The sequence below is a fragment of the Trachypithecus francoisi genome, unplaced genomic scaffold (assembly GCF_009764315.1).
Source record: "Trachypithecus francoisi isolate TF-2019V2 unplaced genomic scaffold, Tfra_2.0 Contig01579, whole genome shotgun sequence".
Classification (NCBI taxonomy): domain Eukaryota; kingdom Metazoa; phylum Chordata; class Mammalia; order Primates; family Cercopithecidae; genus Trachypithecus; species Trachypithecus francoisi.
In genome coordinates, this window is record NW_022681442.1 from 30,059,923 (window position 1) to 30,075,674 (window position 15,752).

At 50.3% G+C, this 15,752-nt stretch overlaps 1 protein-coding gene and 1 non-coding gene across 8 annotated transcripts in view; one reads left to right on the forward strand and one right to left on the reverse strand.

The window, feature by feature from the left end:
- Positions 1–15,752, forward strand: part of FBXW4 (F-box and WD repeat domain containing 4) — an 86,942-nt gene that overhangs the window by 69,040 nt on the left and 2,150 nt on the right. For 6 of the 7 annotated variants that reach the window (XR_004430893.1, XM_033185058.1, XM_033185079.1 and 3 more), the window contains one exon: positions 2,616–2,681. The exons of the other annotated variant lie outside the window; for it this stretch is intronic. Coding sequence is in view for 5 of the 6 variants with exons in the window: in XM_033185058.1 (XP_033040949.1) it covers positions 2,616–2,681 (66 nt within the window). In the remaining variant the exon portion in view is untranslated. The remainder of the gene's footprint in view (positions 1–2,615; positions 2,682–15,752) is intronic. 7 annotated transcript variants of the gene reach the window in all.
- Positions 4,499–4,605, reverse strand: LOC117069917. The gene has a single exon (XR_004431719.1). It is a non-coding gene; the product is annotated as a U6 spliceosomal RNA (small nuclear RNA).

A 15,752-nucleotide genomic window follows, 5' to 3' on the forward strand; every position in this document is an offset into this window, starting at 1 on the left:
TGTTTGCTCAAAATCTGCTTGACTGTTGATGGTTTTTTACTGAGTGTTAAATTTGATTAAACTCTTTAAGTCCTCCTAAGTGCCGGGAAGACATTCTACTTTCTCTCCCTCTTTTCCTCCTTGATCACAGTGGTTAGGCGAGAGAAAAAGGCAGCTTTTGGAAAGAAACATTTATAGATGTCACATCTAGGCAGTTAAGAAAGCGCTTCACAGGAGGCTGGGCGCCAGTGGTTCACACCTGTAATCCTAGCAATTCGGGAGGCTGAGGCAGGTGGATCAACTTGAGCCCAGGAGTTCAAGACCCGCCTGGCCAACATAGAGAGACCCCTGTCTCTATTAAAAAAAAAAAAAAAAAAAGGCCCTGTACAGGGTATGAAGGTGAGGGGCACTCCTCCTGGCGGCAGATGATCAGGGCCAGATGTTGATGGGCCAGAATAGAGGGGGATAGGAGTCCCTGGGAAGGGGGTTTGCATCCCCACCCCACCCTCATCCCTGCCACTCCCACAGCTCTGACCTCCAGCAAGATTAAAGTTCCATGTTGCTCCCCTCTCTATTGACTTACCTTGATGCTAATTTAGGCCTGTGGCCAGTCAGAGGCCTGCCATAGGCCTTAAGAGATGCCTGACCAGGCGCGGTGGCTCACGCCTGTAATCACAGCACTTTGGGAGGCCGAGGTGGGCGGATCACGAGGTCAAGAAACTCAGACCAGCCTGGCCAACATGGTGAAACCCCGTCTCTACTAAAAATACAAAAATTAGCTGGGTGTGGTGGGGCATGCCCGTAGCCCCAGCAACTCGGGAGGCTGAGGCAGGGGAATTGTTTGAACCCAGGAAGTGGAGGTTGCAGTGAGCCAAGATTGCACCGCTGCACTCCAGCCTGGTGACAGAGGGAGACTCCTTTAAAAAAAAAAGATGCCTGTGTCTGTGCTGGTGCCCTTCACCTGGCCCCCACTCCTCAAGTCTGGATAGTCCAATTGCCTGCTCGAATGATTTCCAAGTGGCTATTATGGTTCCAGCCCAAGGTAATTGGCTTTACCAGTTATTAATGGATTACCCTAAAGAGAAAAATGTTGGGGGAGGGAGGAGAGGGCAACACCTTCTGACTTTGTAGTTTGGTTCTTCAGTGTCCACTGGCTGCTTCCCAGGCTGGCAATCACTTGCGGCATGGCACAGTGGCTGTTTTGGCACTCCCACTCTATAGTTTTTGTGGCTGCTGGCAGCTTTGAAGAAGCTAGGATGATGGGGCATGTCCCTGGAGGAAGTCTTGGCTTGAGTCATGAAAGCCCCAGGATAGCTCGTATGGCCTTTTTGTCAGCCTAGGGCTGAAGAGCAGACACCTGCCCTGCAATTTTGATTGTAAATCAGTGGTTTGGCCAGTGCCTGCCCTAACATCTCCCCCATCAGCAACTGGCAGGCCAGCCTCCCCCCCAGCCAAAGCTACTGGCTTCTCCATGGCCCTCTCTGTGGAAATCTATCTCCTCACTGACATGCTTGGGATCAGAGAGCCACAGGTGCTGGGCTGGGCCACAGCAGATGGGCTGTTGCCCCCACATTGCTAATGTGTTATTAGTATGTCCAGTCTTCCTTCTCCCCCATGAAAGACATGTAGGGACATGGCCCATTCCTGCCCTAGGGCTCCTGACACCACTCTTTTCAATTTGCTTGCTTGCTGTTTAAGTTTCAAGCCCAGGTTTCCTAAAGGCTTCCCCTCTCCACCCTACCAAATCCTCTAACAAGAGTTGTCTGGCTCATAGGTTCAAGTTCTAGGCCAGCGCTACAGCCAGCCTGGCCCACTGAATGGATCCTTTACACCAGGCTTGTGCCTCCATTTAAAGTGAGACTCTGCAGATTGTATATGTTGAGGTTTTTAGGGCTCTAAGGGACACTCTGGGCAACAGGGTCAGCCTGCTCCTTCTCATGTGTCTCTTGGCGTTGTTTATTATTGGCCTCAGAGGTCTCTGGCAGACTCCAGTCGCACCCTCCAGAAGCCCTGGCTGCCTGGCCCCTGTCATTCCCCACTCCGCCCCACCTATGTACTAGCATATACCCATCCAAGGGATTCACTCACCTTTCATATTTTTTCCTTTTCTCATTTTGGTGCCTTTATACCTGCCCTGTGCTTATACCACATTACCAGATTCCCCCAGCTCTTAAAACCTTCAGGAATGCCCCTCAGTTGTCCCTACTTCTGACCAGGGGCATCACCTTCCAGCCCCAGCAGCCTGTTCCTTGGAGCCCTTTTCTGTGCCCTGCCATTGTGCTCTTGGGGTTCCTAAACAGGAGCCCGACAGGCTTGCTCTCCCTTGGGCTCAAACTTGTCAAATCTAGAGATCTGTTTTTATGGTGCACAAGGACCACTCAACCTAGTCTGTGCAGCAGGCCCAGCAGTGGCTGAGCTCGTGGGTCTTCTGGCCAGGCACCTCTGCGGGGCTACACCCCTTACAGTGCTCCCAGATGTCTTCCCATAGCTCCTGTGATGGCTCCCTAGGCCACTTCTCTCATTCTGGCTTAACCCACAATCCCCTTGGGAATGAACACGGCATTTCCCATTGTTAGCCATTTCCACCGCAGGTTCTGACAAGCCAGATCTGATTCTGCTCTCCTTTTGTTTGGCAGCTCTTTTGTGACAGGGACGGCTTGTTGCGGGCACTTCTCACCCCTGAGAATCTGGGACCTCAACAGGTAAGAGATTCCTGAGCCCACCCTGGCTTCCAGCCCAGGAGGTGAAGGAAAGCTTGCTGAGCCAGCCTCTGCCTCGGTTGGCTGAGTAGTCCAGGAGAAGGCTGGAAAGTGGTGTAGTAGGAGGCCTCTGCTGTGGTGCCTTCTCACCTGGAATCATTCGGGGTTAGCTGGAGAAGACTGTTGAAGTAATTTATAATAGGTAAATAGTTTCATGCGGAATTTATGATAACAACAACAATTTGGATTTATGATACTCTTTCTCTGAGGTGTGCCTATGTGGCTATATAAAATCCCATCTATCCCCAGAGATGATTTTGCTAAAATAAAATTTGAAGGTGGCCTACAGACCTATAAAAAGAATTATACATAACAGTGAAAATACATCCAGGTTTTATTCACAATTCTCTGCTTTGGCAGGCTTGACATGTTCCCATCTGGTTATCTGCCATTCTGGTTTTTTTTTTTTTTTGACTTTTAATTTTGAAATAATTATAGATTCACATGAAGTTACAAAAATAAGATGGAAAGGTGTTTGTGTAACATCTTACATAATATATAATATAATAATCAAACCAGAAAATTGACCCTGGTACCATCCATGGACCTTTATTCAGATTGTACTCTGTGTGTGTCTGTGTGTGTGTGTGTGTGTGTGTGTGTGTGTGTAGGTCTATGTCTGTGTGTGTCTAGTCCTTTGCAATTTTATCACGTGTAGATTCAGATAACCATCACCACAATCCAGGTACATAACTCTTTGTTCCATCAGCACAAAGATTCCTCATATACTCCTTGGTAGTCACACCCATCCTTCTCCCCTCCTCCTCTTCCCATTGTCCCTGATTCCTGGCAACTTCTTATGTGCTCTCCATCTCTATAATTTTGTCATTTTGAAAATGTTATATAAATGGAATCATACAGTATGTCACTTTTTGAAACTGGCTTTTTAAAAACTCAGCGTAATTCCCTTGAGACTCACAGATGTTGTTGCATATATCAATAGTGCATTCCTCTTTATTGCTAAGTAGTATTCCGTGGTATGGATATACCAAAGTTTCTTTTCCCCATTGAAGGACGTTTGGGCTGTTTTCAATTTTTTGACTATTGCAACTAAAGCTAGTATGACGCGTACAGATTTTTGTGTGGGCATATATTTTCATTTCTCTGGGATAAATGCCAAGGAGTACAAATGCTGAGTTGTTTGGTAAGTGTATGCTTAGTTTTTACCTGCCAAGCTATTTTTTGGAGTATCTCTATCGTTTTACATTCCCACCACCAATGTATGAGAGATCTAATTTCTTCACATCCTCACCAGCATTTGGTATTTCACTATTTTTTTTCTTTTTTAAAATCTGTATTTATTATTTTTTTTTAGAGATACAGGTTATCATTATATTGCCCAGGCTGGTCTTGAACTTCTGGCCTCAAGCAATCCTCCCATCTCAGCCTCCCTAGCAGCTGTGCCACCATGCCCAGCTAATTTTTTGTGGGTTTTTTGAAGAGATGGGTTTGCCATTGTGCCCAGGCTAGTCCTGGGCTCAAGCGATCCATCTGCTTAGGCCTCTCAAAGTGCTAGGATTACAGGCATACGCCATGATGCCTGGATTCATTATTTTTAAACCATTACAGGTGTGAGCCATGATGCCTGGATTCACTATTTTTAAACTATGATGTTATATTTCATCATGTTTTAATTTGAATTTCCCTAATAGCTAATGATGTTGAATATATTGTCATGTGTTTATTTGCCATATATTTCATATATGAATATTCTGTTTGGTGAAATGTCTGTTCATGTCTTTTGCCTGCTGGATTGTTTTCTTTTAATGGAACACTTCATGAATTTGCATGTCATTCTTGCACAAGAGCCATGCCAGTCTTCTCTGTATCATTTCCATTTCGGTACCTGTGCTGCCGAGGCAAGCAGTTTTTGTTTTGTTTTGTTTTGTTTTACCATTGAGTTTTGACAGTTCTTTCTGTATTCTAGATATTAGTCCTTTGTCAAATATGTGATTTGCAAATATCTACTCCCAATCTGTAGCTTGTCTTTTTTTTTGAGATGAAGTCTCACTCTGTTGCCCAGGCTGGAGTGCAGTGGTGCGATCTCGGCTCACTGCAAGCTCTGCCTCCCGAGTTCATGCCATTCTCTTGTCTCAGACTCCCAAGTAGCTGGGACTACAGGCGCCCACCACCACGCCCGGCTAATTTTTTGTATTATTTAGTAGAGACGGGGTTTCACTGTGTTAGCCAGGATGGTCTCCATCTCCTGACCTTGTGATCCGCCCGCCTCCGCCTCCCAAAGTGCTGGGATTACAGGTGTGAGCAACTGTGCCCGGCTGCTTGTCTTTTTATCCTCTTAACAGGGTCTTTTGAAGAGCAAATGTTTAAAATTGTGATGGAATCTAAATTATTGACTTTCATTGACTGTGCCTTTGGTGTCAAGTCTAAGAACTCTTCACCTCGTCCGAGGCCCCAGAGTCTGTGTCTTAAATGCCACAATTGGCAGCACTAGTGAGGATGCTCTTCTCACCCGCTTCCTCAGTCGCTGAGTTTTGTCTTCTCCAGTTTTCTCCATCTCCCTAGGAAAGCAGTAGCTATAGCTTTTTTTGTTGTTGTTTTTTGAAAAATCCATTCTATAGTCAGTCTTTCCAAAATTTTTCAAACAACACGAGATATTTTAATCAATGAATCATGGTTTTTTCCTTCAACATTCTCTTTAGATAGTCATCCAAGAACAGGGATGGGAAACTCCCTACTTCCCCAAATAACCATTCCGTCTTTCGGTAGCTCTGTGAGTGAGAATGCCCACCCTTTATCATGGATTGATTTGCTCCCTGAAGCTGTGATCCTGGATAAGAGACAAGCAAGTTGAACCTCTCTCCTGAAGAACAGACCTTTAAATATCTGAAAACCTTGGTTCTGCTCTTCCAGGGCCTCCTCTTCTTCAGGCCACAAGTTCTAGGTCCTTCAGTTGTTCCTCATTAACATACTAGATAAGTTAGCCATAGCCTTTGGCTGCAATGAAGACCTAATTCAAAGTGGCTCAAATAGGTCCGGCGCAGTGCCACAGCACTCCAGCCTGGGTGACAGAGTGAGACTGTTTCCAAAAACAAAAACCAAAACACAAAGTGGCTCAAACAACAATGGGATTATCACTCTCTTAGATGACAAGGAACCCAGAAGTTGGACGGGTTCCAGGGTTGATGGTTCAGTAGCTCCATGAGATCATGAGGGCCCAGATTCTCTCACTTTCTGCTTTGCTACCCTGGTCAAGGTGGCTTTTGCTCTCAAGCTTGTTTAGAGCTGCTCCACGAGCTTGCAAGGCAACACTCAGAGGGAAATAGGAATAGCATATGTCCCTGTCTGGGGCCCCTTTTTAAGATGAGGAAGCCTTTCTTAGGAATTTTTCAAGCAGACTTTTCCTCACATCTAATAGTCAAAATTGTATTCCAGTACTCGCCCTAAACCAAACCCTGGCAAGGGGAATGGAATGACCAGTCAAGATTCACTTCCTGGGCCAAGGGAAGAACTCAGCTTCCACCCCTGCCCCTACACATTAGCAGCAGCAGGTGCAGGGAGGGATGGCATAGAAGCTGGGTTTGCTTGGCTAGAAAGAATATGAGGAATGTCTAGATAGGTGACCTATAGTGTTGGTCTCACATTGGTTTCAGGACCATTCTCACCTGAAAGTTTCTCTAATTTATCTCGTTTTATCCCTCTTGAAATGGCATGTTCATAACTGATTACTGGACAGACCAGGTGTGGTCTGATGAGTAGCAGATGCTGGCACCTCCTTCATTTTAAATCTTCTGCTTTTGTTAATAAAGCCAATAGTCATACCCCACTGTTGCTAGCCTAACTGAAACTTCCCAGGACTGCTTTGTGCTTTAGCCCCTGGGATATTGGAGCTCCTACAGTCTGTGAAACTTGTTCCCCATGAGCTCACCCTGCCAAACTCCCGCCACAGGCCCTCCTTTCTTCTGAATGGGGCTGGGGTAGAGGCAGCCCCTCCCCTGGTGCCAGGGCCAGTGTGATGGGAGGCTGTGAGGAGCTCGGGAGGGAGAACTGGCTGTGTGGCCAAACAGACCTGGCTTCCAGAACTACTGTGCCTCTTGCTGTGATCTGGGGCCCTCTGGACTTCAGTTTCCTCATTTGTAAAGTGGAAATTAGTTATCCCTACCTAACAGAACTGGTATGAACAAAATTATTGTGAAAAAGTGTCCCATACAGTGCCTGTCACCTTGGAGGCATTCAACGAATGCAAGCTGTCCCTTTCCTACTCTTCCTCCCCACCCAAACTAGTACCTCGGAGTTTGTGGAGGCTTCTTTTTTTCTTGAGAGACAGGGACTTGCTCTGTCACCCAGGCTGGAGTGCAGTGGCATCATCACGGCTCACTGCAGCCTTGAACTCCTGGGCTCAAATGGTCCTTCTGCCTTAGCCTCCCAAGTAGCTAGGACTACAGACATGCACCACTATGCTTAGCTAATTTTTAAATTTTTTTGTAGAGACAAAGTCTCGTTATGTTGCCCAGGCTGGTCTCGAACGCATTGACTCAAGTGATCCTCCCACCTTGGCCTCCCAAAGTGCTGGGATTATAGGTGTGAGCCACTGTGCCTGGCTTGTGGAGGCTTTTAATTCTCAAAATATCCATGTCTTTTTTTTTTTTTTTTTTTTTTGAGACGGAGTCTTGCTCTGTCGCCCGGGCTGGAGTGCAGTGGCCGGATCTCAGCTCACTGCAAGCTCTGCCTCCCGGGTTTACGCCATTCTCCTGCCTCAGCCTCCCGAGTAGCTGGGACTACAGGCGCCAGCCACCTCGCCCGGCTAGCTTTTTGTATTTTTTAGCAGAGACGGGGTTTCACCGTGTTAGCCAGGATGGTCTCAAACTCCTGACCTCGTGATCCGCCCGTCTCGGCCTCCCAAAGTGCTGGGATTACAGGCTTGAGCCACCGCGCCCGGCCAAAATATCCATGTCTTAATGACTAGCGGAGGAGGAGGTGAACCTGCTGACCTCCTGGCACAGGGAACGCTCTTGACAGTGGGCTTTGGGTCACCAAGATGGGCATTCTGATGAAAGTTTTTACTGGGTTACATAGCTGGGCCTTGTGTTTGGCATCATCACCTGCCTGGGCCCAGGATGACACACAAGCCGGGTGGTGGACTGGGTACACCACTGTGGCCCAGCATCATCTCAAAGGTTGGGTAATCTTTGAATGGCCTCTTCTGCCTATGGTTGCCTTGGTGAAGGGTACTCTTCCATGCAGATTTATGGTCAGGATGGAGTTCTAAGGCACCATTTCTTTGACTGTTATTCTCTTATGAAACCCCTAGATCTCACCAACCCCAAACACTGGGTCTTTATTGAAACCAGATTGGACCCTAATGAGAATGGGTATGAGACAGCGACAAGCTCATGCCTGGAATCCCAGCACTCTGAGAGACTGAGGCAGTAGGACTGCTTGAGCTCAGGAGTTTGAGAGTAGCCTGGGCAATATGATGAGACCTTGTTTCTTACCAAAAAAATTAAAAACAAAACAAACCAAACAAACAGCTGTGGCCTCAGTTCTTACTGGAGCCTGAGAAGAAACAGCCTTGCCCCCTCTGGCCAGCCTCAGGGCTCTGCTGCTTGTGGCAGGGCTGCCCTGGGCACCACTTAGCAGTGCCTTCTATCCAGCCCCAGGTTCATCTACTGGGAGGAACCAGGCTTTGTTTAAACATCTGTCCTGTCCCCAGAGAAGCTTGGAGGACCAAGTGGTACAGTGATTGAGGAAAGATGCCCTGGTGGAGGCATTTGCTTTTGGTGGGAGGAAATGGATGTACAGGATGACTCTCTAGAGCTGTCTTTCCCAGAGAAACCCAAGTAGATAATAAAGCCATGTAGAAAATAGGATTAAGGTAATAAACAGGCAGGACAAAGTTTGATCTTTCAATAACACCAAAGCCTGACTGACAGGCCAATCTGAGAGGTGGAGCAGCATTGCCGGTAGGACTTGGGGCTGGGTGGTGAGCGGTGCTGGATGGATTCTTTGCTTTTAACCTGTCACCGCTGAAACTTGAGGAGTGCCTGGATTTTCTCTTTTATGTATGTGCTGGGGCTTGGGTAGAGAGCGGGGAGTACTGGAGGGGCAGTTTGCCCTAAGCATTGCTACACCCTGGATGATGGTGGGGGCTGGGACACACTCAAAGCTGTAGCCACCCGCTGGGCACCAGCGCTGCCATCAGGAGCCATCACCCACGTCTATGTGTGTCTCTCAGCTGCTCACCCTCAGGCAGCCAATGCTGCTTCTCACAGAACCTGCACCACTTTCAGGGTCACCATTGTTCCCTCAGCCCCTCATTCCATCAAGACCTCTAGAGACTGTTCTCCTTGCAGGCTGGGCTGGAACAGGGATGGAGGGGGAGTTGCTGACTAAAGCACACAGGTCAGAAGGCAGTCACAGGCACACAGCCATTGCCTAAGTGGCAAGGAGCTTGGCTGTCCCCCTCTCCCTTCCTCTTTTTCTGCCTTTCTGTCTTCTGGAGCCAGGCACCATGGGGTTAGGCCCAGGGACAGGGGATTACTATCTAAACGAGAAAGAGTCCTTCACCCAACCTCAAAGTGCCAGAATATTCCTGCTTCTGATGGTAGGTGGTCTTCAAGCCCATTCCCTGACTCCCAGGTGCCAGGAATTCCTGTACCTTCATCTTGACTGACCAACCACTGAAGTATTCCTAGCTAGGCCCTATGATCCTATCAGACCCTGAGGAACTGTGCCAAAGCCATCCTGCCCAAGCCTGGGGTTTGGAGGAATTGAGGCTCATCTTGTGTCCTCTATGTTTGAGCAGGACCCTTCCTTGGCTAGGCCCCAGGGAAGGTGCCATGTGTTGACTGTGTGGGGCCCAGCTCCTGGTGGCTGGAAGGCCCAAGTGGGTCTGACTGGCCTGACATCACACATGCCCCCTTCCCCATGGGCTTACTCTTGCTGTGGGTTTTATTTTTTTCTGCCAAGGGGCATTAAGATGGACCTAGCACTGGTGCCCTGAGCACAGGGCACAGCTGGGCCCCTGATAGCCTGTGGGCAGGTGGGCTTCAGGATGGAGAGCCCTTTAATCCCAGACCTGAAGGTGTCATAGTAGGTCCAACCACAGCCACAGCCCTAAGCCCCGCTGAGACTGTGGGGTGGGGAAGGGGATACGGAGGTGGCTGGTGACCTGGCTGCTCCTAGGGTATTGAGTCTTTGGCCAGGCCCTGTGCTGCCCTGTGTGTGTGGCAAGCCCTGCACACATCCCATTGATTCCCCTTCCCCTTTGGGCCAGGGTCATCCCTGGTCCCCTGTTACACCTCCACTTCCACCTCAAAGCTCCCAAGTTCCCCTTTTTTCAACAAAGGCAGGGGCAGAATATGCTTCTCACCCATCCTAACAGACGCCCTAGGTTTTTCCCCTCTGAGCCTGGGTTCAAGCCAACCCCATGCCCGGAATACCTCTCCTGTGCCTAATGAAACCCTGCTCACTCTTCAGCATAAACAGCACCTCCACCACGAAGCTCTCCTTGATCCTGACCCCTATTGCTGGAGTTGGTGGCCCTTTCCACTGAACACAGTGTTGGAGCACTGATAAGGGCCACCTGGTCAGCCATGGCTGTGGCCTGGTAGAACTCCCTCTCTGAGCTGGGAACTGGCCTTGGTATCCTGAACTGAGCACAGGATATGAGTGTCAGGGCATCTGATGCCATTTGGAATGGTAAGGGACACTTGGCTGGAGCCCTTTCTGTCTGGAGAAGGAAGCTGTGTCCTGCACACAGGCTGGGCTGCTCTGAGGGCACTGTTAGTGCCCCTTCTGCCCAGGTGTGGCTTTGTCTCTGCCCTGGCGCTCTGCCCCCACCCTGTGCAGGGGCCTGGCCCACAGTCAGGGTGATTACGGGAACTGCCCCTCTTTAAAGTACCTCCCTTCTCCTTTGAAAGCATTACTGACAGCTTTTTTTCATTCTTTTTTCTTTACCTCTTTAAGGAACCCTGTAATTTCTTTCTCTTTCCTTCTCCCCCCATAACTTTTTCTTTCTTATCTCCTCTGTCCCCCTGAACTCTTTGAAATTGGCTCTCTGCCTGCTGACACCAAACTGATACTTTGCGTTTCACTTCTCCTTATCCCTTTATGGCAACAGATGTTGAAATTTTGTATCCTTTTATCTGCCCGGCTGCCCCTTCCTGTAATTATGGCCCCCTTGTTAGCAGTACAAAGTGGGCTGCCTGGCCTTTGAGCCATTGTGTCTGAACACATGTGCGCGGGCGGGTGCTGGGGGTGCGCGCACACAGATACATGCATATGAGAGGCTGTATGCTTGAGAAGGCCCTTCCTTCCTTCTCACCTGATGGGGCCAAGGCAAGCAAAGCTTCCGTAGCTACTCATTGTTAACGTTTAGAACCTATCTGTCCCCTTGATTCTCTCACTACCCCCACCAGAGGGCAAGCCTCTGGGCATCTGTGAGATGGAAAGGCCCGCAAAGAGCTGGAAAGGGCTGGAGGTGGCCCTGGGTAACTCTTGGGGCAAGTCCAGTTGTGCAACTGTAATAGAGAATGTTGAGGGGCCAGTGATGGAGTGGCTGCATTGTCTGTGAAGGCGGGGAGTGCCAGCACCCTGGAGCATATAGACCTGATCTAAGATTTACTGGGTGCGTTACTTCATTTTCTCATCTGTAAAATGGGGTTAAGAAACTTACCTCCAAAGCCTGTTGTGAGGATTAAATGGGCTGATACGAATAAAACACTCAGCATGTTGCCTGGTACACAGTATGGACTCAGGATATGTGAGCTGTTGCTGCGGTGGCTACTCTGCCACCAGGTAACCTTTGCAGCCGTCTCATCTGGCTCCAGCAGACAAAGAGAATAGGCCCTTCAGCCTACTTCCCTCTGTTCCCGTCATCCTGAAAGCTGCTACCAGATGGGATTTCCAGGAGCTCTGCCTTTATCATGGATTCAGGCTCTGCTCTTCCTTGCTATATGACAGTGTCACTTTTCGTATGTGACTCTCAGTTTCCTTATCTACAATTGGGGCCTGAACTAGGACAATCACTGTTCAAAAGCTTCATGGCTGTCTGCCACTCACGGAGTTCGTGCCAGGTGAGGGATGTGCACCTTAAGGCCCACTGTGGCCTGGAGGCCGGACCCTGCCAGCACACTCCCAAGCCTCCAACCAAACCAGATTGCCAGCTGCTGCCAAAACAGCCTGGTTGCCCTAGCGCTGCACTTTTGTTGTTGCTCTTCCTGCCACCTGGGCCATCTCCGTATCTTGTCATTGCCTATGACAGTCCTGTCTCTCAGTGAAGAATCAGTCAACACCCCCAGCCAGAAATGCTCGCTTTTCTTAGCTGCCCCCTTGTAGAATTTTCCTTGTTCTCTGTGGTACCTGCCAGCTCACACTTTGATTTGTTAGTTGGATACATGTTGCAGACTTCTTTCTCTCCCTGGATTGAATACTCCTTGAAGGCAGGGACAAAGTCTCTTTGATAGTCACAGCTTACATCTCTCTGTAGCTTCCATTAAGCACAATGCTTTGTATACAGAAGATGCTCGACTGAAGAAAGGAGGAGATAGAAGGGAGGAAAAACTTCCCATTCTCTTTGCAACCATGTTGGGCCCAGCTTATACCTTCAAGCCATCTGCCCCCCAGGCAGCAGAGATGGAAGAAGGCCAACTCTTTGTCACCCTTCCATCCTCTCTCTCTCTCTCCAAAAGCCATTATTGCATTTCAAGGTAGCACGTGGCAGACAGGTGCACAGGTAAGCACAGACCCAAACAGATGCAGGAATGAGCATCCATAGGGTCTCCAGAGAACACCATCAGGAACCCAGTATGTTAAAAATGACTGAAAAATGGTGTGGGAGCCGCAGACATGCTGAGCTGTGGGCTGGGAGGTGGAGGAGGTGGTGACTCAGGAATGCTCTAGTACAGGCGGCTGTAGGGGAGGCTGGGAGAAGTACAGCAGGGCACCAGGCTTCCTAGCTCTGCAGACTTGTTGGGCAGGGGTAAGGTGCCAGGGACTGCCCCCTGTGCCCAGTCCAGCTTAGCACTCAGGGCCTGTCCCTGGTGGGCCACCCAGGTCTTTAGGGCCAGCCCCTACCACCAGTTAGCTGCCCCCCACAAAGATGGTGATGGGTGTCAGTGTTTCATGTAAATGTCCCTCCTCTCTGACTGGCAGGAAGTTCTCTCTCTCCCTCCAGCTGCAGTAGAGTCACCTGGGCAGCAGGATAGTTTGGGCCAGGGGGCCCTGACCTCTCAGGGGTATGGCCACACTCTGCTTGCTTCTTCCTGTCCAGGTAGTGGGGTTCCCTTGAGTAGCCTGCACACGGCCAGAGCCAAGGAAACAGGTCTCCCTCAGGCTGCCCCTTCTCAGCCTGCGTCCCATTCATCAGGCTCACACGGGCGGCCCCATCTGTCTTTATGTTTCCCTGGGTCAAGAGAGAATTGCTGGACTTGGCTTGGGGGAGGCTGGGGTGTGGAGGCCCCCAGCACTTAGTGGCTCCTGGAGGCCTGGGCTTTGTCCATGGGAGTTGGAAGGGAATGGACTTTTTGTCTGACGCTCTATAGTGACAGGCAGGCCCTTGCTCCCGTCTTGGCCCAGGGCTCTGGACCCAGCAGCCCTGTTCCCACACAAGCTGTGCAACAGCCAAGGCTCTGCACTCCCCCCCTCACCCCCCCACAGTGAGAGGCCGAGAAGCATTCTTAACATTCTTTCCAGAGAAAAGGGGTGAAATGTCTGAATTTGGGGGGTCACCACGTTATACAAATTGCAATCTAATCGTTTTTACAAGAACACACTTGCAGTAAGAAAGGGAGCCCAGGAGGAGGGGATGAGGAGACAGACAGCTTGTTTTGTCCCCCTTTCCTCCAAAGTTTGGGGCTATTGTTGGGCCAATCTCTCTACCAGAGCAGTTGAGCTAGAGTTTGCTAGTTAAATAGGTCTTGGGGTGGGGGCCGAGGAGGGCCCACGGTGCCATTTCTGTTTGTTTTCCCAAATCAAAGCCCCAGCAGGGCTCCTGTGGCACTGCTGGGTTGCTATTTGAAGAGATGGGCCTTTTCCCAGAGGCTGGTGTGTCAGTTTATGCTCTGAACTTAACCTCACGGGCACCACACAACAGAGCCTTGAGGGTCCTGGGCCCAGGGCAAAATAAATTGTATCTTTTTATTGGCCCATTTAAAGTGTGTGTGGCCATTTTAGAGAACTAGAGAACAGCGCAGCAGAAAGAAACTTCTCAGCTCCTGGCCAGGCTGTGTGGGCAGACCAGGGGTTCTCAGGACTTGTGTTGGCCCCCAGGGCCTGGTGCTCACTTGGGCCCTTGGGTCTCCCCGAGGGTAGGGACCCTTTGGGCTGTCCTGTATTTCTTACTGCAGATACTTATGGCCATGACATTTTCCAGTGGTGGCATCAATGCTGGAGTAGGGGCCCAGGTTGGCAGCCCAGTCTGGGTGGGCCTCTTATACTGCTGTCCCTGTGCAGCCCCATGAGTGCCCAGCTCTCCTTCCCTCTGAACCCAGGGACCAGGGTGGGCAGGTAGAGCCATGCTGGGCTTCAGTCCTCCCAACCCCCACTGCCTTTCATCTTCTATTTCAAACAAACATGAAATTACTTCTATAGATTAAAGGGGAGAGCTCCTCAGTCATTCCTTAAGGCCTCACTAATGGAGGGGGCACGGCCCCCAAATCTGGAAGAGGGAGGAGAACTGTGGAGCCAAACAGCCCCTACCCAGCATGCACCCAGTATACCTGTGAGAGAGAGACTGACTCCCCTATAGGGCTCTGGCCTGCCCAGGGTGGCTGAATCTTGGCTGGTGGCCATCTGGGAAGGCAGGGTTTCTCTGGGAGCCAAGGTTAGTAGTCTCTAAAGGATGCTGATCTGGGGAGAAGGCCTTCTCCCTGATCCCTCTCAGGAGCCCCCCAACAGAGGCTTCTCATCTTCTCCCCGCAGGCCCAGCTCTGGGCTACTGAGACGAAGACCAGAAGAACTTCCCTGAGAAGGAGGCTGGGGGCAGGGGTGCTGACTTGGGGATTAATTCCCCACTGGCAGCAGCAGTGCTCCTGGCCAGGGCTCACTGCCCAGGGCTCAAAGGGGGAAAGGTGGAAGGGGCAGAAAGGAACCCCCAGTCTCCTCCTTTGATTCCTTCAGCCTTAAGGGAAGATGGCAGCTCTGTCAGGGAGAAGGGAGGTTGTGGGTCAGGGTCTGAATGAGGTGGAAGGATGAGAGCTGACATCTGCATTCAGACGTGTGGCTGGCTGCCTTGTCTGCCTCAAGCCCTTTGCTGACATGCTGCTTGGACCAAAGCTGCGCTGGTGAGCCATGAAGTCCCTTCACTCCATGCCAGGGCCTCTTACCTGGACATCCCTTTGAAGTGTCCATGGCCTTATTTCTCCTGTCATGGCATGGGAGAGCCCAGCGTCTCATGGGTAAAGGAAGCTGAGGCATCAGGCCTGGAGGGCGCCCCTTTTCCTTCATTCCCCCCAGTCATTCTGCAGAAACTCAGTACTTCTACCCATCCCCTGGCCGCAGGGATTAGCGGGTGCACTTGATGTTGAGGGGTAGTTGCTAGGGACAGGAGGCCCCCCTACATGGTTGCTAGGGGTCTGGCATCAGGGCAAAGGGTCTGCCCACTGCCGCGGTCACGGAGGGAATTACACAGTCACAAAGAAATTGTTCTTCTCAGTAATCTGCTCTCGGCCACCGGGTGGGGTGAGGGTGGGGGGAGCAGGCTGGAGTCCCGCAGGCTGGGGGCTGTGATCACAGAGGCGTGCTAGCCCCGGGATGGGGGCCAGCTAGGCCAGGAACACCAGGGACAGCTCGCTAAGCTGCTTTCTCAGCGATTTCTCTCCCCAAACACAAAGGTGTTTACTTGTTTTAACATCTCCTGGGACTCCCCTTCTCCCTTTGTGTGGTCTTTATCCCCAGTGAGGTTTGAGCCCCAGATTACAGGCAGGAATTAAGGCATTGGACTCAGGCAGCTCAGAACTGCATGACCTGCAGGATCAAGAAGTATAAAGTAACCAAGTGTGTGTGTGTGTGTGTGGTGTGTGTGTGTGTGTGTGTATATGTGTACGTGTACGTGTA